The sequence below is a fragment of the Lutjanus erythropterus genome, chromosome 22 (assembly GCF_056507025.1).
Source record: "Lutjanus erythropterus isolate fLutEry1 chromosome 22, fLutEry1.hap2, whole genome shotgun sequence".
Classification (NCBI taxonomy): domain Eukaryota; kingdom Metazoa; phylum Chordata; class Actinopteri; order Lutjaniformes; family Lutjanidae; genus Lutjanus; species Lutjanus erythropterus.
This window is the reverse complement of record NC_139338.1, coordinates 26,338,395-26,366,220: the sequence shown is the minus strand read 5'-3', so window position 1 is coordinate 26,366,220 and position 27,826 is coordinate 26,338,395. Positions and strand designations below refer to the sequence as shown.

Sequence of the window (27,826 nt, the reverse complement as noted above, 5' to 3'; positions counted from 1 at the left end):
TACTATCTGCATTTTATAATTCTATTTAGATGTTGAAATACTAATTCCATAAATGAAAAGCTGCGCTTACACCCTTGCATGCATGGAAATACTGAATTATTCATTGGCTTTTTTTTTCTTTTAAGAAAGACACATTTGGCTGCAGCCGCATTCGTAAGTTTATACAATTATCTTTAATTTATTACCTTAATTGAATTTCTTCCCCAAAGATAGATTTGGGTGTGATCAGTTTACATTCTCCTTCGAAGAGTCAAGAGATACCAAGCCTCCAGCATCCTCCTCCTCTCCTCTTCTCTCCTCCTCTCCCTCCTTTCCTCAGTGCATTTCACAGAGAGGAGGATCGGATTTGCTTGGTGCTCCTTTCAATGAACCATGGTGTCAATAAGAAGCAGGCTAGTAGGCCCCTATATGCTCCGGGTTAGTGGTGGATGTACATTTTTTCACTGCTAAAAAAAAAAAAAAAAAGAAAGAAAAACACCCGCCACCACCAGCAGGCCACACAATGCAGCTCCGATCACACATTACCATATCGATACGGGGAGATTTCAGATTTGTTTGCTTTACGCACATTGTTCAAAATGTAGCTCTAATTGCTGTGGAGTTTGGCGCGCATCTTTGGTGTTGATCATCATCAGACAGACACCAGCCTCAGCAGCAGCAGCAGCAGCAGCAGCAGCAGCAGCTATGGCTTCATCTGTCCTTTTGTGGCAGAGAGAGGAGGAGAGAAAAGCCTCCTCTCTCCCAGCACAAAAGGAGGTGCAACATTTTGTGTGTCACGGAGAGATCACTGGAATATCTGCAGAGCACAAACTGTACATGTAGGCACCTTCTTCATATGGTGGCTATATGAATATAATATACTTACACAACACATACTGGATTCTGCACATTTATCACATAAAATGTCTGTATTTCAACCATTAAAACGGATTTTTCTTATATGTAACAACGAAAAAAAAAACATTTTATGTCCTACATTTATTGGTCATTAACATCTGATTATAGAGAGGCGGTTATAATTGGCTTAGAGCTGTGGGCGTCACCTGCGTGGCCAGGTGTTACCTTACCTTTAACTATTAATTATCATAAAAACTAGAAACATATTTAGGATAAAAAAAAATGAATAAATGTAGCCTATAAAAATGGCTGCCTTATAAAAATGTTACATTACTTCTGTTGTAACCATTTAATTTATTTCTATTGATTTCTACCATAACCTTTTATTTCAGTCCAATTGGTTTCTGGTGTAACCTTAAAATTTATTCCCATTGGTTTAACAAAGTTATTCCCATTGGTTTCTATTGTAATCTTATAATTTATTCACATTTGTTTCTATCATAAACTCAGATTTTTTCCCCATCGGTTTCTTTTGTAACCTTTCAAGTTATTCCCATTGTATGTTTGTTTGTTTGGTAACCTTTTAAGTTATTCCCATTGGTTTCTATGGTAACCTTTTAATTTATTCCCATTGGTTTATATCGTAACATTTTAAGTTATTCCCACAACCTTTAAAGTTCTTCACATTGATTTCTATTGTAAAATCTTAAATTCTTCCAATTGTTTTCCATTGAAACATTTTAAGTTATTCCCACTGCTTACCTGAATAACCTTTTAAGTTATTCCCATTGTTTGTTTGTTTTTGTCACCTTCAAAGTTATTCTCATTGGTTTCTGTTATAACAAAGTTATTCCAGTTGGTTTCTATTGTAACCTTATAATTTATTCCCATTCGTTTCTATCATAGCCTCAGAATTTATTCCCATTGATTTCTTTTGTAACCTTTCAAGTTATTCCCATAACCTTTTAAGTTATTCCCATTGATTTGCATTGTAAAATTATAAGTTATTCCTATTGTTTTCTATTGAAACATTTTAAGTTATTCACGCTGCTTTCTAGCATAACCTTTTGACTTATTACACTTGGTTTTCTATTGTTACATTTTAAATTATTCTGATGGTTTTCAATGGTAACACTTTAATTTATTCCCATTGCTTTCTATTCTAACATTTTAAATTACTCCAATTGGTTTTCCATTGTCACGTTTAAATTTATTCCCATTGCTTTCATTTGTAACATTTTCATTTTTTTTATTATAACCTTTTAAATCGCTCACCTTTTATTTTGTTGCCACCTATCATCATCATCATCATCATCATCATCATCATCATCATCATCTGTCAGAACCTTTTAAATTATTCTATCATAACATTTTCATTTATTCCTATTGCTTCAACTGTAATCTTTCAATTGATTCCCATTGGTTTCTATTGCTAATAATTGTGTTTCTGTTCCTCTACCCTGTGATGCTTTCAGACCCGGAAGAGCTCGCGTGCACAGTACAGTAAGTACGGTAAAGAGGCCGCCTTTTGGTTGGCCCGTATGCGCGTGCAGCCTGCCCGGTAGCCTATGCGCGCGCGTTTCTCCTCCTCGCGGTGCGTTATATGATTATGATGATGATGATGATGATGATGTGACTCCGGGACCGAGGGCGCGCGCGCAACTCCACCACCACCGCCACCACCACCACCTCCATCCCCTCCACCACCACTACTGTGTGCATGTGTGTGAGTGTGAGAGAGTGTGTGTGTGTGTGTGTGTTTTTTTTTCCTCCTTCCCCGTCCACGGCTCTCATTCTCGCCCTCTTTCTCTCTCTGTGTCTCTCTCTAAATGCCATCGGCGCTTCCATCTCTATGTCACTCTTTCTTCACATCTGCAGGAGAGGAAAAAAAAGCCTCCATCCATCCGTCCATCCGTCCATCCACCCGTCCAGTCCAGCAGCTACAGTCCACCACAGGTCAGTAAATATTTAGATTTGCTCTGAAGCCGGTGCATCCTAAAATGCTGCTGTCTGCTGCGTCCAATAGGCTGCCTCTCCTCTCCTCTCCTCTTCTTCTTCTTCTTCTTCTTCTTCTTCTTCTTCTTCTTCGCTCAGTGGCTTCTTTTTTTTGTATATGAGCGCTCAGTGATGTTGCTCGTGTATGAATGATGGGAAACTTTTTTTTTGTTGTTGTTGAATGTTTGCTCAAAATGAAAAATAAACCGGAATTCATTCGGGGAGGGAGGTGGGGAATCTGGTCGGTTTCACCTTCACATCGGGCTGGGTGCACTTGCTGAAAAAGAACGAGGCTGTAGTGTTGATAACACCGGCTGGAACATCCATAACGACCGCCATTGTTAGTTAGCTTTAACATCGCTGCCGTTGACCTAAACGTGCTGCTTTTTCTGTCAGCACTTTTGCGCCGCTAATATTTAACGACACTCGCCTTTTCCGCGTCAAACTCGACTTGGGATTGATATGTAAAAACCCTAAACGACATTTCTTTAAATATTTAGCCACACGTCTGCCCCCAAAAATAGCGCAGATGAGGGGTTTTAACGACCTATTACCTACCGCTCAGGTTGGTGGTTGGTGGTATAGGCAGAATCCCATACAAGCCGTGAAATTGATCTGATTACCTTGCCGGCGGGTCGTTAAAAAAAGGGAGTTGGGCTTGCTGAGGCTGCGTTTCCCTCCCCGTTATTAGTTCCCTCCATCTCGTCTTTGGTCGATATGTCTTGATATGGCCGCTGTTAGAATGAATAGGATGCCAAATTAAGGGCATCACACCCGCACTGTCACGGGCCAGCGAGCCACCAACGGTTATTTTCGTGCAGAGAGCGACGGGGCGCCCGGGTATATTTTATATTTTTGTCATTTTTTTCGGTTTAAAAAATAACCAGACTTGACATTTGGATTTGTATAAATATTACAATGTTATTAAAATATGATACATATATACATATTTTTTTTTAACCCCGGAATGAACAGCAACCACCGGCATCTGTTTCTTTTGATTTTGTCGCGTTTTTTTGACGTTATTATGAGAGTTGTCACACAGACTTCCATATTGTGGATCAGTTCTGAGCTCAAATTAAAACTGAGTCGAATCATAATGTTTTAACTCAAATAATCAATAATAAATGAGCTGCAAAAAAATTATAAGAAATATGAATGACTTTGTTTCTGTTGAGGCTAAAAGAGGTGAAAAGGCCCCGTGCGTTAAATGAAAGATTACATCAGAGCGTCTGGCGAGAAGCGATATAGACACAGATAAGCATCACAAGTCAGTCAATTGGCAGACCATTTTGTTTTTCTTTTTCCCCTCCCTCCTCGTTGGGAAGAATGACAGAAAATACGATCAGCTACTTTCTTAATTTTTACACTCGAAGAAAAAAAAAGAAGTGATTTTACCCACAAGCTTCTCATTTTAATCATTCTAGGAAATCCACTTCTGTTTTTCAAGTTTCACGGGTGCTCGACGAGCAGATTTTGACGCCCTCATTTTGTTTTGTTCTAAGAAGCCGACTTGGTTCACATGTGCTGACAGAACAGCAGATTTTTTTTTCTTGAAAGGACTATAGAAAGGCGACAAATGACTCACAGAGTAACAACTGTAACCTGTCGATTAAACCTGCGGTGCTGCTATAGCGGTTTCAAAATGTATAAATGAAGCGTTTTAACCAGTAAAATATATCACACAATTACACATCACATCACAATGACTGTAGCCTGTAGCAGTTTTAATCAGTAACTGACTGGGCTTCTTCGTTGTTATATCAGGCGACACATGCGGCTTTACACTCTCTTAATTATTTATTATTCGTGTACACAGCGTGTGTCGTGTGTGTGTTTTGCTCCGTTCAGTTGTATTTCATTTTCTTATAATATATGCTCAATTTTATTCTGTTATCAAGATGAAAAGTTAATATTACTCTCAGCTATTTTGGACATTTTATTTTGAAAGGAATAGCACGCCATGGAGCCCGATATCAAAGCTTTTTGATGAAACAGGCATTTATGAATGATAGTAAACACACACTCTCTCTCTCACACACACACTCACACTCACACACACACACACACACACTGACGCACACACACGTTCTTATTTATTATTAATATTGTACAATTGTATATCTTGTCTCTGCTATTACTTTTAAATACCCTGTATATGTGTAGATATTTAAATATCTAAATATCTAAAATAAAATGACAGTGATTGTTATTATAGAAGTAGTATGAAGTAGGTCAGTGGTACTGCAAGTAATTATTTTTATTATTGATTGTTGATCTTTTTATTGATTAATTATTAAGATGTTAGGCCATAAAATGTTAGAAAACTGTGTAAAATGTTGATTTTTGTCCACAAGCCAAAGATATTTAGAATACTGTCATGGAGGACGAAACGACGGAGAAGATATTCACATTTGGATGGCTAAAATTGAGAAATTAGGACCTTTTTTTCGTGTAAAATGACTCAAAATGTTTAATTGTTTAGCTGCTTGGTACGTAAAATGTCAGAAAATCTGAAAAAAACTGTTGATGAAAGCCCAATTTGATGTCTTCAAGCGTCTTGTTTTGCCCACAACCCAAATGAAATCAGCTTCCTGTCACTGAGGAGTAAAGAAACCAGATGATAGTCACATATGAGATGCTGAAATAAGTGAATTTGGACGTTTTTTGTGAAATCAATTAGTTGTTTTGTCCAGAAAATGGTGAAAAGTGTTGTTTTGCCCACAAGTCAAAGATATTCACATTTACTGTCGTAGATTAGCAGAGAAACCAGAAAGTATTCACGTCTAAGGAGCTAAACCGCTGAAAAATCGGCCATTTTTGTGAATAATGACTAAAAAAATGATTAATTTAATGATTGACAACTAATCGATTAATCAGCTAATGGTTGCAGCCCTATATATGACTCTTATAATGTATTATTATTGTATGATTTTATCTCCCTGACCACTGATTAATCAGCTGACGGTAGGAAATTATTATTAATGAGGAAAAACAATGACTAGAATTGCTGATGAGGCCATACACCGGAAGTCAAGGGCTAAAGTACACAAAACACACGCGCGCGCACACACAGGCACACAGACGTTATCTGAAACATTTCATCCCCCATACTGGCAAATGGAATAATCCGTTCGTGTCTTAAATTCTCAGGCGAAACTGTGCCATGTCGTGATTTTAATCAAAGCTGGCTGACATAATCACTCACAAATTATCTCCGCCATCAAAAAAAAAAAAAAAAAGAAAAAAAAAAAGCGCGTACTGGCCCTTCGCCTAGTTTTTATGAATCAGACCTTTACGCACAAACAGAAAGCAGAGAGCTGCTATTTGTAGGCCATTAAGTTCAAAAATAGACTAATTCAAAATGCATGGGGCTCGTTTTACTCTCTCTCTCACACACACACACACACACACACACACACACACACACACACACACACACACACACACACACAGTCTGAGAGAGAGAGAGAGAGAGAGAGAGAGAGAGAGAGAGAGAGAGTGAAAGAGAGAGTGAAAGAGAAGCTGCTACTGGAGCTGCTATTCCTCCCTCCGTGGCGACAGATTGGGATTATAAATGACAACTTTTTAAGAGAGCCATGCAGCCTTATTCCGTTGCTGAATAAGCTCCGGCGTTATTGACACCGAGGCTTGGGGAATCAAGTCATGGGACGGCTTCCATGTCCCATTCTCTAAGCTTCGATACATCCAAGTCAAGAAACAAAAAAACATAATCGGGATTTTAGGCTACATTTACCGTCATGTGTTGCCTCTGAGCACCTATAACGGGTACTTTGTGGATAATGGCTCCGGCGATACTTTTCAAGAGGATAATTACACGAGTCCGCTGACAGCTTGACAATGGCAGCTACAGCAGTTTGCATCCAAGTTCAGTCTCAGGTTTGCCTGAGAAGTGAGAAACGCTCCCTCTCTCTGTCTCTCCAGGTATAGGGCTCTCTCCTGGAGAGGGAAAAATACGACGCTTTGCCAAGTCTGTCTCTCAGTCTGTGCTCCCACGTACAGAGAACAACCTCGATATCAAAAGAGGGGAGGAGGAGGAGGAGGAGGACGGGGGGGGGGGGGGGGGGGGGGGGGGGGGGGTAAATTGGGAATTAGCAGAATAAGCGCTAATGGTGGCATCACCTGAGAGTGTGGCCCTCAAACCTTTAAATGCAGAATCGTGTGGATTTGTCCGAGCTGTTCTTAAACGCACCTTGATTGTCCCAGGACGTCAAATATTGACGTTTTGATGTGAGAAAATTAGGAAATATGTGTAATTTTTAGTAAAATGTTGCGTATTATGCCTTTAATCTCTAAAATACAACATTTATCAATATCGATTATTAATAGTCAAGTTCACACATTTATGTGCAGCCAATAAATCAATGAATTGGGAATTAGACAAGCACTCATGGCAACATTTTTGGTGTGAGAAAATAATGAAATGCATGCATTTTTTTTCTTACAAAAATGTTGCATATTACATATTTAATTACTAAAATACAACCTGGTTATCCTAATATGGATTGTTGATTGTCAAGTCCATGCATTTTTGTGCAGCCAAATCAATAAATTGGAAATTAGATGAATAAATGCTAATGGAACCATCACCTGAGAGTGTGGCCTTAAATCTTAAATCAGCATGTTTGTCCGAGTTGCTCATAAACACATGAGAAACATATAGCTGATTGTTGAGTCTCATTCCCAAGGCGTCAAATAGCAACGTTATGGATTTATAATTCGTTGCTATTTAAATGAATAAGTGCTAATGGAGCATCACCTGAGCATCTGGCCTTAAATCTTACATGTAGAATCTGTGAGATTTATCCCAGTTGTTCATGAACGCACCAGAAAGATCAAAAAGATAGTTGATTGTTGAGTCTTGTTCTCAGGACGTGACATTGTGACGTTTTGGGTCGGTAATAAATTGTGAATAAGACAAATAAGTGCTAATGGAGTCATCACCTGAAAGTGTGGCCTTAGATCTTAAAGGCAGGATCAGCAGGATTGTCTGAACTGTTCCTAAACGCACCATAATGACTAGCTGATTATGTTGAGTCTCATTCTCAGGACGTTAAATAGTGACGTTTTTGTTATGATAATAAACTGTGAGTATAAGGAATAAGTGCTAATGGAAGCATCCACTGATTGTGTGGCCTCAAATCTTAAAGGAAGATTTTTCCAAGCTGTTTGTAAACACACCACAGAAATAGCTGATTGAGGCTTGTTTCCAGGGCGTCAAATCCCTACGATTTGGGTTGGTAATAAATTGCTAATTAGACGAAAAAGCACTAATGGAAACATCACCTAAGAGTGTGACATCTTAAATGTAGAATTGGTGGGATTTGTCCGAGCTGTTCATAAACGCACCACAAAGGTAGTTATAGTCCCTGGGCATCAAATACAGACATTTTGGGTTGACACTAAATTGGGAATTAGATGAATAAGCACAAATGGAGCCATCACCTGAGCATGTGGCCCTAAATCTTAGTTGCATTAATCTGAGCTGTTCATGAACGCATCATAAAGATGGCCGATCATTTCCAGGACATCCAATACCAACGTTTTGTGGTTGGTAAAGCTTCCCAAACATGCCGAAATAGTGAAAAAATGAGGAAAGACAGGAAGATACAACCGCCACCACACACTAGTTGGTCATATGTAGGACCCATAGGAAATCTTTTGATCTTTATGTGCTTTATAGGCAGCATATTATGTATATCTGATCTTTTTTTAAAAAAAAAAATCAGGTTCAATACACACACATATTTTGCTCTATTTGTGTCTTTTTTATTCATTGTCATATATAATTATTAAATATATTGGAGAAGGTTTATTGTTTCAGTATCCTGACTTTGGATAATAATGTTTACAGTTAAGCTGTAAAATATCTAACTTTTGAGGGACTGTGGGAAAAATGCATGGTTATGTATATATATACTATTCTGAACAGAGAATATTATATCACTATTATATCACTATTCGATTTTTTTATCCCTAAATATCATTACAACCATCAACTCAAAAAAAAAAAAAAAAAAAAAAAAAAAAAAAAAAATCCAGTATTGGTCATTTATGTTCTTGCTCTATTTTTTTTTTAAACTCATATCTTGCATATTATGCCTTTAATTCCAAAAATTCAACCTTTATCAAACTGATTATCCTGCTATTAATTATTGATAGTCTGTTTCGTGCATTTTTATGCAGCCAGTGAGAGATGATTCAAAGGGGTTATGTTTATATGAGTCTACACATTATGTTTTTGGTAATTTTATAAATTATTCTTTTTAGGAAAACGTTGCTTATTATGCCTTTAATTACTAAAATACAACATTTATCTACCTGATTGTCTTTCTACTTATTACTTATAGTCAATTTCATGCATTTTTGTGAATGTGCAGCCATTAAATCAGTCATTAAAACTACCTGATATTAGACTATCTCACACACACACACACACACACACACACACACACACACACACACACAGGATAAAGCTGATACCTGCCTCCAGTACGTGGTGCAAGAGCGTGCGCGCTCCCGCTGCCTACCCAAACTGCATGCGCGCCGCGAGAGGGTTCATTTCCTGACTGTTTACACCGCGGTGACGTCACATCCAGTGGCGTCGCCAAGGCTGCCCCCACCACATACACACACACACACACACACAGACATACACACATATACCCCCTACTCTACTGTTACACACCAACGCCAGTCTGGAAGTATATGAGGAGGAAGCCAAACTGGAGCTTTATAGACATGAAATACATCCCCATGGAGGACCCCCCCCCCCCCCATTCATGACCGCGTGACACTGAACATACAGGGTAAAATAATCTTTGATCTGGAGGGAAAAGGCTGCATCTTAGAATATAGCTGCTTATTTGTTAAATCCAGAAAAAAAAAACATGAAAAGTGAGGCGGATAAGGGAAGAAATCACTCCCTGCATGTGTGCGCTATCGTGTTACATTTAATGCACTGTTTTGAATAAATAATGACATGAGCCATTGTTGCTTGTCTGTTTGACTTGCTGCTGCAGGAGGAAGGTAGATTACAAGCGCACAGATACTGATATGTTAACTGGCATCCAGTAGTAATAATAATAATAATAATAATAATTATTATAAAAACTACATTAGGATTTTTATAGTATTATATTTTATGGCGAGTTTAACTTCACCCTCACTCGCGTCCTTGCTCGTCCGTGCGTGCCTCACAGAGAGGCGGAGATCGGCTCAATTCGGGATGTGTGCCATTTAGAATAATGTGCCTGTCACCGCGAGAGGACGCACTGTCACAATTTTAAGAGCGTATACATGTCCCGCAACCTGCCTGCCACTGGCCCGGAGCAACAGGCTCTGCTACTGCTGCTCCTGCCTTTCTCTTCTTTTCTTTTTCTCTTCTATTTCTGCGGCTTTGCGCAGATAAATTGCAGAAAAGTTTTATTTTATTTCATATCATTTATACTTTTATTTTAATGTATTAGTTTAGACTCTACTATAAGAAGTCGATGTGTAAACTTTCTCTTTTTTTAATGTTTATTTGTTTAATCGTATCTATATTTATGTAGACTTTAATGTCTTTCAAATTAATTAATAACTTCCTACACTTTCAACTTAGCACTCCACTCTGTTCACACGCGTAATAAGAGGTGTTAAGTTTTATTAGGCCTCTTTAAAAAATCCATATTTTAATATCTTTTTTGACAAGGTCATTGAAATAAAAAAATCTTGCAGCACTTCTTCTGCATCTCTCCTGGCCCACGTTATATTCAATTAGGGCAGGCCCCTCCCCTTAACTGATGACACTGACAGACCCTCCTTAAGTTGCGTCGCGCCACAGCTGTCTGCATTGAGCTGCCTGGCGCCATCCTGAAAGAATGCCTTCACTGTAAAAAAAAAAAAAAAAAAAAAAAAAAAAAAAAAAGGGAGTAGAGAGAGAGCAGGAGAGAGTAGAGCAGGGGTGAGGGAGTAAGAGCCACACAGACGAGAAGAGGAGGGGAAGAGAGAGAGAGAGAGAGGAGGAGAGGAGCGGAGTTAATGGAGAGAGGGGGCTACAACTGCGCACAAACACAGATTTGATCAGTGAGTTTAACTTGCTGGTGCCGGTCAGTGTGCAGTGAAGCCATCCGCTGCGCCCGTGCGAGCGAACCTGCACTACTTGTTGAGCCGTGGCTGAAACACTCGCATTTTTTCTGCAGAAGAAGAAGAAGAAGAAGAAGTTCAGGAACTCTCTCTCTGTGTCTGTCTGCGTGGGACTGGATTCCATTTTGGACGTATTTATATGTCAACACCTTTGTTGCATTTGTAATGTGGGGTATGTTTCGTGTTTAAATATTTTTTTTAATTTTTGTAGAAAAGAGAGAAAGCCGGGTAATTTCACCCGAGCGCGAGCTGCATGTGAACAAAATTTGCGTAAATATAAGACTAAATTCTCCTTTCTGTCTCCAGGTGATCGGACTCAAGCGCGGAACCTGTGGATTTAACTAAAAAACACGGATTTTGGACTGATTCTTTCTTATCTTGTGACTTGTGAACATTGCATGTGCGTGAACATTTGCTAAAAGAACAACAACAAAAAAGGCAACAAAAAAAGGCGATGGAAGTAAGTGCGGATCAGCCACGATGGATGAGCCATCATCCCGCGGTGTTGAACGAGCAGCATCCCGGCTCACATCACCCGGGCCTCGGCCACTCATACATGGACCCTTCGCAGTATCCCCTCGCTGACGATGTGGATGTACTCTTTAATATCGATGGACAGGGCAACCACGTCTCTCCATACTATGGAAACTCTGTCCGAGCCGTCCAGAGGTACCCTCCTCCTCCACACAGTAAGTAAAAACGGCCTCTTTAGGCCTTTTATTTAATAATGTGCACTTTATCCCGCTGCGTAATTTATCCCTGCTGCAATTACTGTCACTCTGTTTGGAATTATTTGTATTATCTGCCAGTGATCCAGCGCAGGTTTCGCTTTTGGCCTGATTTATCTTAAAAAACCTGAGAGCTTTAAGTGTTGTGAAACCACGCGTGTGTAAATATGCTTGGTTTACCTCGGGTTCGTCTTTGGTTTCTGTCCCCCTTACCGCTCATATCACTCACAACCTATTCCTGTTAGTGTCTAAACTTCACAAACACGAAATAAAATGACAGCAGACTCATATGTCAAGGAAGTTTTTCAAAATTAAAGCCCCGCATTGTGCGTAATTTGTTTTCTGGATCAATCGGGTGTTTGGTTACGGATTTAAACAAATAGACGTGCTGGCACAGGAGATACACCTGGAATATTTTGGTAGCAGTTGTGAGAGCGTGTGCAATATTTATCTTTATTATTATAATGCCCTATTCATCATCAGAAGAGAGTCATTTGTGGAGTTCCCTGTTTTTGTAGCATTCAACTTCCTCAACAGTCAATCACGCCGTATTTCTTTTGAGGCTTTTGACCTACAAGTGTTCGGTTGTTGCATTCTAAGGCCTGTTTGATCAATGAGAAGGTAAAACGCAAAATTATGCACCAGAATTTTACGAGGAAGTATTTTTGAAGTAAATTAAATTAGATAAAAATGTTTTATTTGGGTAAATCAGTGCGTAAAATGCGTAAAAGTTCGCACAAATCTCGGCTTTTACGCGTGTAAGTGCACACAAATTTATGTGTTGTTGCAGACTGAGGTCAGATTGTGATATTTTCTTGTGTTTCTGCTGCCCCAGGTAGCCAGGTGTGCCGTCCCTCATTACTGCACGGCTCCCTGCCCTGGCTGGAGGGGAGCAAAGGCATCGCCCCGCACCACAGCACTTCTCCCTGGAACCTGAGCCCCTTCCCCAAGAACCCCCTGCACCACGGCTCCCCGGCCAGCCTGTCCGTCTACCCCCCGGCCTCCTCCTCCTCCCTGTCCACCGGCCACTCCAGTCCGCACCTCTTCACGTTCCCCCCGACCCCTCCGAAAGACGTATCCCCGGACCCCGGCATATCCACCCCGGGCTCCAGCAGCTCCGGCAGGCAGGAGGATAAAGAGTGCATAAAGTACCAGGTGACCCTGGCCGAAAGTATGAAACTGGAGTCAGCTCACAGCCGGAGCGTGGCATCAATCGGAGCAGGGTCATCCTCTGCCCACCACCCCATCGCCACATACCCACCCTATGTCCCTGAATACGGCCCAGGCCTCTTCCCACCAAGTAGCCTGATAGGTGGGTCACCTTCTAGTTATGGTTCCAAAACAAGACCAAAAACAAGGTCCTGTTCAGGTAGGCGTGCGCTTTATTACATTCCCTTTTGATCTAACAATTATTCCCCAGATTTGCAGCCTCGGTGATGTTGAATCTCATACCAAAAAGAAAATAATAAAATAAATAAATAAATAAAAATGAACAAGCTCTTCTTTTGGGGGGCTAAAGGCCATGCAGGTCAACCAAAGAGACGCATGAAAAGCTCTTTCTTTCATCATCTGATAATAATAATAACAATAATAATGACAATAAGTACAATAATAATTTAAATTTAAGATTAAAATATATGAAAATAAATATCAAAATATTTTTAATTAAACAAATTAAATAAGGATTATTTTATCAACTTTAATTCCCAGACTTTTTTGGATATTTTCCCCCCTACAAAATAAAATCATCATGACGCAAACGGGTTCATAGTTGAGTGCTTAGATTAATTTTTTCCATCTTCCTCTTCTGCTACACTAACACACACACACACACACACACACACACACACACACACACACACACACACACAGAGGCAGAGAGACAGAGGGGAAGCCAGCTCTCTGGGCTGTGTCGCCCCGTTTATATGTTTAAGATAATCCCATTACTGTCAGACCAGTGCACGCCACAGTTGCATTGTTTACCCAGCGGTGGAGCACCGGATGCTGCGTGTTCATTCACAGGGAAAAAAGCGGCTGAACCGTCGCCGTGGCGGCAGAGAGCACGAACCACCACCGGGAGGGAGGGGAGAGACAGAAGAGGGGAGATATTTCCAAATTGTGAGCGAGGAGAGGAGGGTGGGGGGTAATTATTTTAAAGGTTATTGCTGCGCCGCTGAAAAGCAGTTTTTCTGTAATGAGATTAATATCAGAGGCTTTGATGGGGAGGATAGAAAACAGTGGATTAGTTGATGCATATCATCGGGATTATTCTGCAGACATTAATGCAAATATAAAGATTTTTAATTCGAGGATAATGTGAGATAATTTAAAGATATTTCCCCTTTTTAATGAGGTTATCAGCGCGGCTTGTAAACTTAATATTCAAGAGAAGGCGTCCTCTGCAAAAACACACCTTGTGCATGATACAAAACCTGCATTGCAGAGGCCCTTTTTTTCTCAAATGCATCGGATCCGACTCAGTTCCTGTTTGATTTCTGCAGCACTCGTCTCTTGGCATAAAAGACAGACGAGGGGAAAAAAGCGAGAAAAAGACACACTTGTCCAGGTGCTTGCATGTCTGTCACATCTAAACGACCCGGACTGACGCATCTCTCTCTCTCTCTCTCTCCCTCTCTCTCTCCCTCTGCCTCTTTTTTTAATCAAGAAGTGTGTGTGTGTTTTTGCAACTCGTAAAAAAAAGGGGAAGTGCGGCTGCATGAAAATGCAAAAAGGCTCTCGGCTGTTGCACAAAAGCGCCGTGTGTGAGAGTCTCTGCTTTCAAATAATGTGACTGCAGCAGCCTTGTTTCAGTTTCAGGCCCCTTTTTCTACAGTATAATCAAACTGTTAGTGCGCGTATCACCTGTCGGTGTCACTAGAGAAGTGCCAGTCAAACCTGAACAGCCTTCAATCATTTCAAAACAAAGGACAAGGACAATTACAACACATCACATACACGAGAAATATTATTATTGTTATTATTATTATTATTATTATTATTATTATTGATATTTAAAGAAGAGACTGACTGATGAGAGAAAGAAAAAGGCCTCTTTTTGTTAGATTTTTTTTTAAATTGCCACGCACCATTTTGCTTTTAGTCTGAAAATCCAGTTCAAGGGCACGTAGCTTGAAGATTTCTGTGGTTTATTAAAATGATTTCTGCCTAATGGACCTTAAACGCAACACTAACTACATGGATGTAATGTGTGAGAGTGTGTGTGTGTGAAAGAGAAATAAATTATTGCTGCAGTAAAACAAATTCCTATATTTGCAATGTATTATTATTATTATTATTATTATTATTATTATGTTATAAAGATGCTATAATGCTTTATTGCATGCTTTATAAATATATTAACCTTTTCTATTTTCCAGCACACATTAAATGCATCAAGCATTATTTAATTTTCATTTAAAGGACCAACTGACCTGGACACTATCTCCATGTTTTTGTGTGTGTGTGCGCGTGTGCATGTGTGTGTGTGTTGCAGAGGGTAGAGAGTGTGTGAACTGCGGGGCCACGTCGACTCCGCTGTGGAGGCGGGACGGTACGGGCCACTATCTGTGTAACGCCTGCGGACTCTATCACAAGATGAACGGGCAGAATCGCCCTCTCATCAAACCCAAGCGGCGGCTGGTACGTCTCCACCACGTTTCTTCTTCTCTATTGATGACATTTCCGTATCTCTCTCTCTGTTTTTCCCCTATCCAGGAAGAAGTAGGCCTATTAGCTGCAGGAAATTGACTCGACAAGTGCAGGTCTCTGTTTTCAGATACTACTGTACTAGAAAACTGCACCGTATATATATTTTTTATTTTTTAATAAATGCAATGACGATGCTATTTTTTATTTGCTAAAAAAAAATTGTCATTGAGTATTCTGTGTAGGTGTATTTTTGGAAATGCATTGCCTGCTTCTTCCACTGTAGCTTGTTGCTGCAGGCCTGTATTCAAGAACACAATGAGCTCCATCATATCAACATTATTTTAATAGCATTAAGGCTACATTTGGGCTATTTTTGTGGAGCTATTTTTTGAAGTTAATTCAGGGAAAGCCCCTCTCATCTCTTATGAGCTTTGGAGGAGTTCCCCTCTGCTTTCTTATGAAAGAAAGAAAAAATCTTTCGAGGCAAAGATGGCTGTCCTGCTCTGCTCTGGACCTCTTCTTCTTCTCCTCCACCTCGCCTGCCTCTCTAATGTGAAAAGCCGACTTCCCAGGAAAGGGCTGCCGGATATCTGAGCAGCGCAGATAAAGTCAGCCCCGCTTCCCCAGTCAAAACATAAAGGGCTGCGGAGTCCAAGCACACAGTCACGACTTGAGATTTGTTTAGTGTTAGAAGAAGCTCTGCTTAAATACACGAGGATGGATGGGCAGGTTTGGGTTAATTGCCACGCCACATTTGACCTTGTAGTTTTTATTTATGGAGGGCAAAGACCAGGGAAAATGGCAAAAATCTTATTTGGAGGGGGCGAAATTGACACGATTTTGGAACCGATAATCTGATCGTGTGTGTAACTGACCAAACAATATATTAATTTCTCAAATTTTGGTGGCAGAAAACATGAAAACACGCAACATTTGACCATGTAGTTTGGTATTTATGGAGTGAAAAGCAAAAATGACAAAATTGTTATTTGGAAGATTTTGGACTAAGATTGAACCGCCAGTCTGATCAATTTGTGCAATAATCAATCCTATCTACTACACAATATATTAATTGTCAGATTTAACGTTTTGGTGGACGCATTTGACCGTGTAGTTTTTATTTATGGAGGGATGAGTTAAAGACAAATGACAAAAGTGGGGCAGAAAGTGACGCCAGAGGAGGATTTTGAAGCTGAAAATGTGTGTTATCATTCAAAGAATATTTCAAATAATATAATAATTATACAGATTTAACGTGTTGATGGCAGAAAGCAGTAAAACACGCCACATTAGACCATGTTTTTAATTTATGGAAGGCAAAGATCAGGGAAAAATCAGATTTTGAGGCCACTAGAATTAGATTTTGGACCAAGATATGAGCTGGTCAATCTGATAATTTGAGTTATAACTCACTCCATCGAGCAAATAATATATAAATTTAACGTTTTAGTGGCAGAAAACATAAAAAACACGCCACATTTTACCATGTTTTTTTTTTATTATTATTATGGAGGACATATATCAGAAAAAGAGACCAAGATATCTGATAATTTGTGTAATAATTCATCCCACCGTCTTGCATTGCTCAGATTCAACATTTTGTTGGCACACAATATTAAATTATTTACGGATTTGGTGAAGTGACAGCACTGATGTGATTTTAAAAAATCAAGAGGGTGATAAAAATTTAAAAAACTGAGCAAGAAAATGCAAGCACAATAAAGATTTACAGCCAGACATAATACGCACATCATATATGGACTTAATAGACATAATAGGGTTTATTCCTCCAATCTGATTGGTTATTCACAGCAGCACACAGCAGCAGCAGCAGGGGTTATTAGGCCAACCACGTGTGTATAATTGGAAATCCCTCCCTGAGATAATGTAGTCCTTTTACGTGTCCTCTGCGGTCACCTGTCGTATTGATTGTTTTTAGAGATTATAACATCAATGTCAAGCCATTGCAGCAGGCTGAGGCTGTGAGACAGGCAGCTAAATCCATGGGAAGACATGACTTTCACTGTGTCAGGATGAAGTGAGGATTTTTTACTCTGTTAGTGTAGCCTGCAGCGAAGCCAAAAATATCCACATTTTCCTCTTTTTTTGTGTCATGCTTTTAATTTTAATTGGCGCGCAATTGTTGCCACGTGGTTCATTTCACTGCTTTTATTCATCATTCCTATCCATAATGTCCATGTAAAAAAAAAAAAAAATCATGCCTACTCCTATATATGATCCCTTATTTAATCGATTCAAAATCAGTATATTCACGTTCAGGTCCGTTTCTTTCAGGTCCAATTGTTTAGGTCGACATTTAAAACCTCCCTCCGTAGCACAAACACGCACTTTAAGGAGGGGGGGGGGGGGGGGGGGGGGGTTAATCAGATTTAATAGCTCTCCCATTTCAAGGCACTGCTTTTATGTCTTCTGTAAATATTTATTCTCCAGGAGGTATGTGCTCTATGACGCTATTTTTAGCCTAGAGTGAAAGCAGCTCTGTTTTTGGTATTCTGTCTTTATTTTAAACTATTTTGAGCCTGCACTAAATGCAAAAATATAATTCCTATGGGTGGACATTGAGAGTGTATATACAGCCTTTATTGACTGCCATGTTTTAGCATGTTCTTACACAATGCATATGAATGGAACTAATGTGTGTATTTAATGTGTAATGCAAGAAAGTAAATTTGCCTTCTCTTTAGAGATGCTACTATACAAGATGCCATGTATTCAGGGCTCCTACAATTCTACAAATACAACCAAATGCACCTTTAAAAGACGTTTAAAAATAAACGCCTTTTTATGATGTCATGTGGACGTCATTTGTGAACGTTAAAAACACGTCTAAAAAGACGTTGCAAAAACTTTGATTCTGGGTCCTCAGTGGACGTTTTTTGTACGTTTGACGTTAAATTTTTGCTCAGTGGGAAGAGACCAAATTAAAATATTTAACTGTTTATTTATATCCCATTTTTTTTCATTAGAAGTACCCAGAAAACGTGCTGTGGGGTAGGATGTGTATGTCAAGTTCCTAAATTCTGAAATAAAGTACATTTCATTGCTAAAAATCTTGCAAGTTAATGTAAGGCAAGGCAGTATTTTCTTATAAATCACGTTTCATACACAGAAGGTGCTGTGTAGACAAGCAGAAACAGTTAAAACGACACTATCAAAAAGAGTAAAAAGACCTTCCATTGTGGTTCCTCAGTGGATGTCTTTTTTTTAAATTGTCAACATCAATATTACAAAATTCAGTGGATGCCTTTTGAACATGAGACAAAGACGTTAATGGCGTCTTTTGGAGGCGACCAAATTTATCTTTATGCATATTTGAAACCAATATTTTTCCTATAAGATGCCCTAAAGATGTGCTATAGGGCGTAGCGTGTAGTCAAAGATCTTAAATGCATAATCAATATGCCACATTTTTATTTGCTACAAATCACACAAAATAGAGCAGATTAATTTATAAGTCACGTTTAAATTCAGGGTGCTGTATAGAGAAGTAGAAACAATCCAATCCAAAGTTAAATTAAAAAGAGCAAGATCAAAGAGGTAAATCTGTCAAGAAAATACGTCACGGAAAGTTTAATGCTGTGGACGTTGAATTTTAGACAAAGACGTTAATGACGTCGTTTTGACGCGACCAAATTCATATTATATCCCATATTTGTCCTTAGAAGTGCCCTGAGGAGGTGCCATAGGGTATATATGTGGTCAAAGTTCCTAAATGTCGAAATATAACGGCAAAATCAACTACGTTTCAGTGTTGAAAAGACAGTTACGTTTATAAAGGTTGAATACACAGAGATGGATTGAAGTTGCTGTACAGAGAAGCAGAAACAACACAAGTAAAAACAATTAAAACAACACGACTCGAATCAAGATCAAAGAAACAGATCAAAGCGATAAATCTGCCAATGGAAGCCCTGAATCTTGGCGTCAAATCTGTAAACCTTCATGTTGATTGGGTCATTACATGGTCATGTGACGTTTTCCCTTCTTTCTTCTCTCTCTCTCTCCCTCTCTATTTTTTTGTTTTTGTTTTGTCCTTTCTGTGTCGCTGTACAGTCCGCGGCCAGGCGGGCAGGGACGTCGTGTGCGAACTGTCAAACGACAACGACGACGCTGTGGCGGAGAAACGCCAACGGGGACCCGGTGTGCAACGCCTGCGGCCTGTACTTTAAACTGCACAATGTAAGTAATAAACCTTCATAGGAATATCTCACCGAGCCATCTTGAATATTTACTCCTTCGACTCCCCATCTTCCCCCCTCCTCCTCCTCCTCCTCCTCCTCTTCCTCCTCCTCTCTATAGCATATTTCTCTCTCATCACGTCCTGCTGGGCACCTTTCCCCTCCCTCCTTCCTCTGAATATTTTATCTGACTTGTCCCTGCAGAGACTTTCCGGGGCACGGCGATAACAAATACTGTAGAATTAATATGATTTATTGGCAGTAAGTGCGAATCTAAAATGTATAAGACCGAAGTGAACTAAGCCCGCAGCCGCCTTGCTTTTGAATATTAAAGAAGGGGGGGGGCTTAATTAAAATTCGATTAATTTCCAGGCCGATTTTTTTTCTTCTTCTTCTTCTTATTTCTAGCCTTTTGGTTCCAAGCGCGCCAGGGACTTGGAGTCCCCCCTCTGACCACCAATCCGTCTGATTCGTTTTGGGTTGGTTATAGTGCCTCACCACATCATTTCACATCCTCAATCTGAAAACCCCAGGGACTCGTTTATCTCTCCCTCTCCCTCCTCTCCTGCCGCACAAAGCTGTCACTTTTAATCAGACAGCCATTGTGGTTGAAACTAATAATAATAATAACCAGGCTAACTGCTCTGAGGCCACATGTAGGTAATATTTTCCCCTCCTCACTCTCTCTCGCGCAGACAACAGATAAAGGTTGCCTATATCCCATCTCCCCTGTGTGTAAAGGGAAGAGTATCCTGCTCTGCTGGCCTGCTTGTCACGCAAGCAGCTCCCTGTTAAATCATTTTCCCATGTTACTTTTGGCAGATAGCTGCAGCGCTGCAGAAACAGACACAGAGCAAGGTTAAAGGGAGAGAAGAATAATATTTCCCAGTTACATATTAGCATCTGAACTGACCCCGACCCTGGCGTAATTGTGAAATTAGTTTATTTTGGTAAATCCGGACTTCTGTTGGGGTTTGCGCCCTTTGAAACAAATTCCACATTCTTCATGGAGAGTTAAAGTGGAGTGAGTCGCTGGTTGGCCTGCCTGCGTGTGTGCATGTGCTCCTGGTGTGTGTGTGTGTGTGTGTGTGTGTGTGCTGTCCCAAAAACACCTGATGTGTTACAGTGTGCTGTCCTGTATCAGGATTTCAACATTGAGCGTCTTTTAACACAAAAAAATGTGATTATTTGTTCTGTTGTAGGTCGAAAGTGAGACCATATTAATTTGTGTGAAGGCATTTTCTCTAAACCCAGTGAGCACAAATGCTGTTTTTGAGTTGAAAACTGTGTAACATTCGGTCTAAAAGTCCAGAAAAACATCTTTTTAACATCAACATGACACAAAACACAAATTTCTTTATTCTAGAGCTGCAACTAACAATTATTGATTAATCTGTCAATCATTTTCTTGATTAATTGATTTGTGTTTTGCTGGCCAGAAAATGTTGATCAAAGCAGATGGTGACATTTGCACGTCTGTTTTTTGTCCACAACCCAAAAATATTATAAAGTTTTTTGTCCAAAAAGACAAAAGAAACCAGAAAATGTTGATATTTGAGAAGCTGAAATCAGAGAATTTAGACATTTTTTCCTTAAACAAATTGTGATTAATTGAACTATTAAATGAATAACTAATTGATTAATCAACTAATCATTGCAGCTCTAGTTTAATAGTTTTGATAATTAGTTCAATTGCACGTTGAAAGTGAGACAATATAGATGAGTGTGAATGCTTTTCTTCACCCAGTGAGCGTTTTTCTGGTGAAGAGACTTTCAGAGTTGTTTCAAAAGTGAAAGTTTTGTCACTGATTATTGTAAAACATCAACTTAACGTTCACATTTCAACCATATTTCACTGGGACATTTTTCTTCCACTATAATGTGCAAATAATACACTGTGGACACTTTGGGTCCTCTCTCAAAAAATACTACATCCAAATTTCTCAATTGAAAGCCAAAAAAAGAAAAAAAAAAGGCCACATGTTCCCTGGATGAAAGTTCTGCAATTTAACCCCCTCATCCACCAACTCTTTCTGTTCTCTGCTGCTCTTTACACTTCGTCCTGGTGCAAACATCCCAGAGTAGCTCTAACCAGTACGCCTGAGTACTTGCACATGCGTATTAAACTCCAGCAAGAAGTCATGCATGTACTGTCCTCAGAAACACCTGATGGCGGCCGCCTGTTGTCCCGTAAGCTTTTCCCCCCAGTGAGCACGGATCGGGATTTCAACGCTGATTTCTTAGCTGAAAAGTGGTTGACATTCGATCTTTAAAAATATGGTTACAACATGGATGTGACACAAAACCCAAATTTGCTTAATCATTTTGACAATTTGTTCGGTCGTAGGTTGGAAAGAAAGATGATCCTAATTAGTGTGAAGGCATTTCTCCAAACCCAGCGAGCACCATCTGGGGTTTCAGCATTGATTTTTTAGTTGAAAACTGGTTCATATTCAGGCTGACACTTAAAGACTTTCTCAACGCCACGTTTTTAAAGTGATTCAGTATCTTTTGATTATAGTATCAAATGTTGAAGTGCTCATTCAAGACAGGCATTTAGTTCAGTTCAGCCTTTACTGTCCTGCCTGAAATTTAATTTTCAGCAAAACCAGACAGTATTCAGTGACTTTAGATTTGTCCTATTTTGTTTTCCCAGAACTTTTGTTTTCTGTGTTATTTAAAGAATATTAAAAGTTTAAAATTCTGGTATATTGACAACTCTAGTGTGAAGGTTTTTCTTATATATGTTGAATACCTCGTTTCAGTTTATTTTAATCTTTAATATAATGTCATAAATACAGAATAACGTGTTTAGTGCTGCCAACAAGAACCCTGCAGGACACTGTCATGGGAGAAGTTCTTAATGTAAAATAAAGAAATTGCACTTCTTGCTTTCGCCTAATGCACATGCACAAGTACTTAAAGCTCTGATTACAACTGCTGAGGTAAATGCATCACTATGAAGTGTTATAAGCGACACAGACATGTTCCTGATCTGGAGGACGTGGTGGAAGAATGAGTTAAGTGGAGGACTGTCATCCAGGCAACTGTGGTTTGAGTTTGTGTGTGAGGCAGTGTTTTTTTCTTTTTCTTTTTTGGCTTTCAGCTCGAGTTTTCACAACACCAGAATTTTAAACTTTGATAAAATACTTGTATAAAAACGATACGCCAAACCACTTTCAACACCACGGCAAAGAAAAAATAAAGAAACACAAAATAGGATAATTATAACTTTTTTGTAAATGAACAACCTGCAGAGTGCTGAACACTGTCTGGTTTTGCTGAACTGAAGTCTTGAATGAACATGTTGTGCCGTTTTAAACACTTTGTTTAGAAAAAATATTGATATTTTAATACTTTTGACAGCCTCAACTGAGAAATTTGGATGCAGCTTCTTACTGAGAGCCCAAAGTGACGATAAGCTATTATTTGCACATTGTAGAAGATGAAAAATGCTTTGCACTTTTTCTGATGAAATATAGTTGAAATGTGATCAATCAGTCTTCAAAAAAGCTGCTGGGAAAACTTTCGCTCTTTAACTAGGGCTGCAAAATTGCACTATGGCCAAGTGCAATATCCAAATTGCAATAACTGCAAAATTTGTCTGCAAAAATGATCACTCTAAATAATCTTGAATCATCTGCAATGTCTGACAAATTAATCACAATATGATTTTATTTACCATATCGTGCAGCTCTCTTTTCAACTGGGAAATCTGGATCTTCTTAGTGAGGCGCCAGAGTGACAATATTCTATTATTTGCAGATTGTAGAGGATGGAAACTGTCACAAATCCCAGTGAAATATGTGAAAACGTTTACTCTTGAAACTTTTCTTAACACCTCTTCACTTGTGACCATTCGTCTTTTTTTAAACATTTTTTGACTCGCCCAGGTTGATTTATTTAAGGAGCTTGTGAAAAAGTTGCCACAAACTCAAGGCCCTGTTAAAACTAAAACCAAGACAAGCTCTTTTACTCTCCGTGTGTGAAAGGTGTCTTTGTCATCTTCGTATCTGTGAGCGTGTTGAGCTTCCTCCGGGGGCTGAGGTTTCAGGTGGTTGGCTGCTGGTGTCGGTAGAGAGGATGTGAGAGGCTCTGCTGTGTATTCTGCGGTGGTCATTGACTCGAACACTTTGGCTCTGCTTTTGTTTGATGTTGACGGGGCGGCGGTGGCCGGCAAGCGCAGGCCGGAGGCCCAAGGCTTCCTCTGCAAGACGGTAGACATCTGAGCATCAAAGAGCGCAGGCCTGACCAGCTTTAGGTGGGCGTAGCAGCGCCTGAGAGCTGGAAGCAAAGGCAAGGCAGAGAAAGTCTCCCGGTATGGAGCCACATCTTAGAGAATGAAACCACATCACTGGGGGTGGGGGCACACGGCTCTGCCCTCCACTAATCATCGAGGCCGCTCTGCTTAAAGAGTCAGTGAAAAATGCCAATGTCTCAGACAGCACGAGGGAGAGTGAGGAAGAAATCCCTGTTCCCATTTCCCCGGGAAGAAGCGCTCAGAAAGATCAGGAAGCCAGTCGGCCTCATCCACCTCCCCTCATAATCCTGCCCACAGCCGGAATTCCATCATCCAGCTCTCATTCCCGGCTAAAACCTATGCTGGAATATGGCAGCTGGGGCCATTTTGGCCAGGAGATGGCCACGCGGTTTGAGGAGCAGGAGGAGGAGGAGGAGGGTGGAGAGGAGGACTTGGCCGACGCCGGCGGTCGTCATGGCCATGTGTCTCTGTGGTCGACTGGCTGCAACATTAGCTGCCAGACTCTTCTCCGTCTCTGTCCTGCACACGCTCCCTCCATCTTCGCCTTTTTTTTTCTCTCTTCTGGCATCCTCAGTTTTTTTAAAAGAACATTTAAAGCCACCCCAAAACAAACACATAAAGAGAATATATAAACAAGCTTCGGTTTCAGGATGGGACAGTCAGATTTGCCTCATAATGGGACTCCATTACATGTCATTATGCCTCCCCCAAAACCCCCAAATCTGCCTCAAAGAAAACTTAAAAAGCCACATTTTCTTCCTTATTTTCAAACTTGGTGACACCCTCCACTTAAGGGTTTTTCATTGTGCTGCAAGGGGTAATATATGGCTATTGCACATCCAAAAACGAGCACCGCAGTCCGAATAGTGAGCTAGAGCCATAAACGCTATATTAAATGTTGAAATCCTATTTAATATTTAGTCTATAACAGTGTTCCCCAACCCTGGTCCTCAGGGACCACTGTCCTACATGTTTTAGATGTTTCTGCTCCAACACACCTGATTCAAATGATCAGGTTGTTGTCAGGCTTCTGCAGAGGCTTGATGACGAGCTGATCATGTGAACATGCAGAACAGTGGGCCCTGAGGACCAGGGTTGGGGAACACTGGTCTATAAAAAGCAATGAGTCATATACTGTAGGTTGATCCGCTATTTATGACTATCAATGCAAAATTAAGCCTGTTATCCTGAAAACAAAAAACGGCTGCCATGAAAACACACACTGGAGTTTGAGTTCAGTGACTACCTGCCAAACTCCATTAACATTTTGCTCAATTTAACTGATACAAACATCTACTCCTTCTAATAGATTAATGGCAATTTTGTTACAACTCATAAACAGATACTTACTCATTTGGCAAACATTCGGCATTAACGTGAACTTGAATTAACATGAAATGGGCATATAATAACCCAAATACACACTGGAGTGGGAGTTCAGTGACTGCCTGCCTCTCTGTCTGCCAGACTCCATTAAAATTTTACTCAATTTAAGCGTTATAAACGTCTGCGCCTTTTAAAAGACAATTAACAATTTTGTTATGACTCATAAAGTGACATATACTCATTCGGCTGCCATTCAGCATTAATTTGAACTCTAATTAACTTGAAACTGGCAAACAATAACACAAATTACGGACCAAAATAGAAATTTCAAAGAAGGATACTGTGGCTGTAGTGTTGTCAGAAACTTAGCATCTCTGATGACATACTGTGGTCATTATTACAGTAAATATATTACAGATTTGTCCTTTAATGTAAATGGAGTCATAAATATGACTCTATTATAAAATTTTCACTTTAAAAATGTCTGTCTTGCACGTGAAGGTGCTGCAACAAAATACTAATCTGCAATCTTTTTCTGTCTCCTTTCGAGAGCAGATCAACCGACCTCTGACCATGAAGAAGGAAGGCATCCAGACCAGGAACAGGAAGATGTCCAGCAAGTCCAAGAAGAGCAAAAAGTCCCAAGACAGCATGGACGACTTCTCCAAGAGCCTGATGGACAAGAGCAGCTCCTTCAGCCCGGCCGCCCTGTCCCGCCACATGTCGTCCTTTCCCCCCTTCTCGCACTCCAGCCACATGTTGACCACCCCGACACCCATGCACCCTTCCTCGAGCCTCCCGTTCGCCCCGCACCACCCTTCCAGTATGGTCACAGCCATGGGTTAGACCTCCCTGAGCTGCACCGCCCCCCCGAACCCCTCGGCCTCGCCACCACCAACCACCACACCCCCTCGGTACCTCTGCTGACCTGCTTCCATATCCTAAAAAGACAAACAGACTGCTCCTCGGCCCGACCATAAGCGAGAAGACAGGCTTCAGGCTCCTTTTGTCCTCAGTTGTATCTTATTTTTATAAAAATCAAAGAGTACCTCTGCGACGTGAATGCTTTGCAGACTTTGACTTGACTGTGGTGCACTGACCTCCAGGGGGAAGATTTGTTTTTTCCTCCGAATCGGGAGAAAAAGAACATTTTCTCCCCATGCAGCCGCCGCCACCACCACATTGAGGCTGTCCTCCTCAGCTGATCCACATGATAAGGAGCTCCATTTGTGTACAAAAAGCCATTTTTCCACATGCATCACAAAAACAGACATGAAAAAAACTTTTACAACGCTCTCTCCCTAAAAATCTCCAAACACCCGCCTCTCTTCTTCACCCTCTTCGCCCCTGTGTAACAGGAACCCCCCCACTCCCCCTTCTTCTTCTTCTTCTTCTTGCTGAAGACGAGGAGAGACAGACGTTGAATATATTTGTACAAATTGTATGAAATACAGTACATTTAATGAAGACTTTTTAATTAAGTAAGAAAAAAAAAAGGAAACATGCCCCTGGGCAGCTAACGACGAGAAGGGTACGAGTCGCAGCAGGTGGAGAGACTTGCCGCCAGAGGAGGAGTGAGGAGAGGACGCCTCAGAGGAAAGAAAAAAAAAGGGAGGAGGAGGAGGAGGAGGAAGATGAGAGACTTTTTGAGGAAGGGCAGGCCGAGCTGTTCGCCCTGCGTGAATTGTGTTGCATTAAGTTTGCAGAGAGTCTGGCTGCAGGCATCTCTCTTCTTCTTTTTTTTTTTTTTTTTTCTTTTTTTTTTTTTTTGGATGTGCTATAGGTCTCGGGCAATTGGTTTGTGTTGACACATGCACACACATGCACACACACACGCACACACACATTTGATCACCTGAAAGACTTTCTTCCTGCCCACAGATTATATGCATTGTGAAAAAAGTTCCTGTATTTGTTATTTGTATGTATAAATCAGAGTACCAAAAATACGAAATAAACAAAGATGTAGAATTATTTCTTTATGTTATGCAGACTGAATGGTTGTAAAAATTTAATAATAATCACTAGTGTAAAATATGACTGCTTTTTTGTTTCGTAATTTTTTTTCCTCTTTGAAAATAATAAACTAGTTTAATCTCTGTTGACATGTTAGCGCTGTGGTCCGGAGCCGTCTTTTTTCTGCCTCTTTCTCTGTTCTGTTGAAAAAAGCCCACTGCTCCGATAAAATGCACACTGGAGTTGGAGTTCAGTGACTGCCTGCCTCGCCACCTGCCAAACTCCATTAACATTTTTCTTGATTTAACTGTTACAAACATCTACTCCTAAATGATTGTTGATGATTTTGTTATGACTCATAAATAGACATCTACTCATTCGGCGAACATTCGGCATTAATTTGAACTCTAATTAATGTGAAACGGACACACAATAACCCAAGTTGCGCACTAGAATAGAACTGGGTACTGTGGCTGTTGCATTGTTGTCAGAAACTTAGTATGTTAAAAAAAAATAAAAATACAAACAAAATAATACAACAGTGACAAAATACTAAACAAAAGAAACAAAATATTAGAAAAAAGTAACAAAATACTAAAAAAAGTAACAAAATACTAGAAAAAAAGTAACAAAACACCCAACAAAAGAAACAAAATATTAGAAAAAAATAACAAAATACTAAAAAAAGTAAAATATTAGAAAAAAGTAACAAAATACTAAGAAAGTAA

General features: G+C 40.0%; 1 protein-coding gene across 4 annotated transcripts; it reads left to right on the top strand.

Annotated features, from left to right (window-relative positions):
• The first annotated feature begins 10,559 nt into the window (after positions 1 to 10,559).
• On the top strand, positions 10,560 to 27,254 carry gata3 (GATA binding protein 3). Of its 4 annotated transcripts, none has more exons than XM_084710544.1 (6): positions 10,560 to 11,152; positions 11,287 to 11,669; positions 12,544 to 13,020; positions 15,423 to 15,469; positions 19,431 to 19,556; positions 25,698 to 27,254. In XM_084710544.1, exons 2-6 carry the CDS (start codon positions 11,435 to 11,437, stop codon positions 25,986 to 25,988), a joined length of 1,176 nt encoding a protein of 391 aa, XP_084566670.1. In that variant the 5' UTR covers positions 10,560 to 11,152; positions 11,287 to 11,434; the 3' UTR covers positions 25,989 to 27,254. The 4 variants fall into 4 exon arrangements, with proteins under 4 accessions (XP_084566670.1, XP_084566669.1, XP_084566668.1 ...); XM_084710543.1 differs by having other exon boundaries at positions 12,544 to 13,077; XM_084710542.1 differs by lacking the exon at positions 15,423 to 15,469 and adding an exon at positions 15,202 to 15,347 and having other exon boundaries at positions 10,564 to 11,152.
• The last annotated feature ends 572 nt before the right edge of the window (positions 27,255 to 27,826 follow it).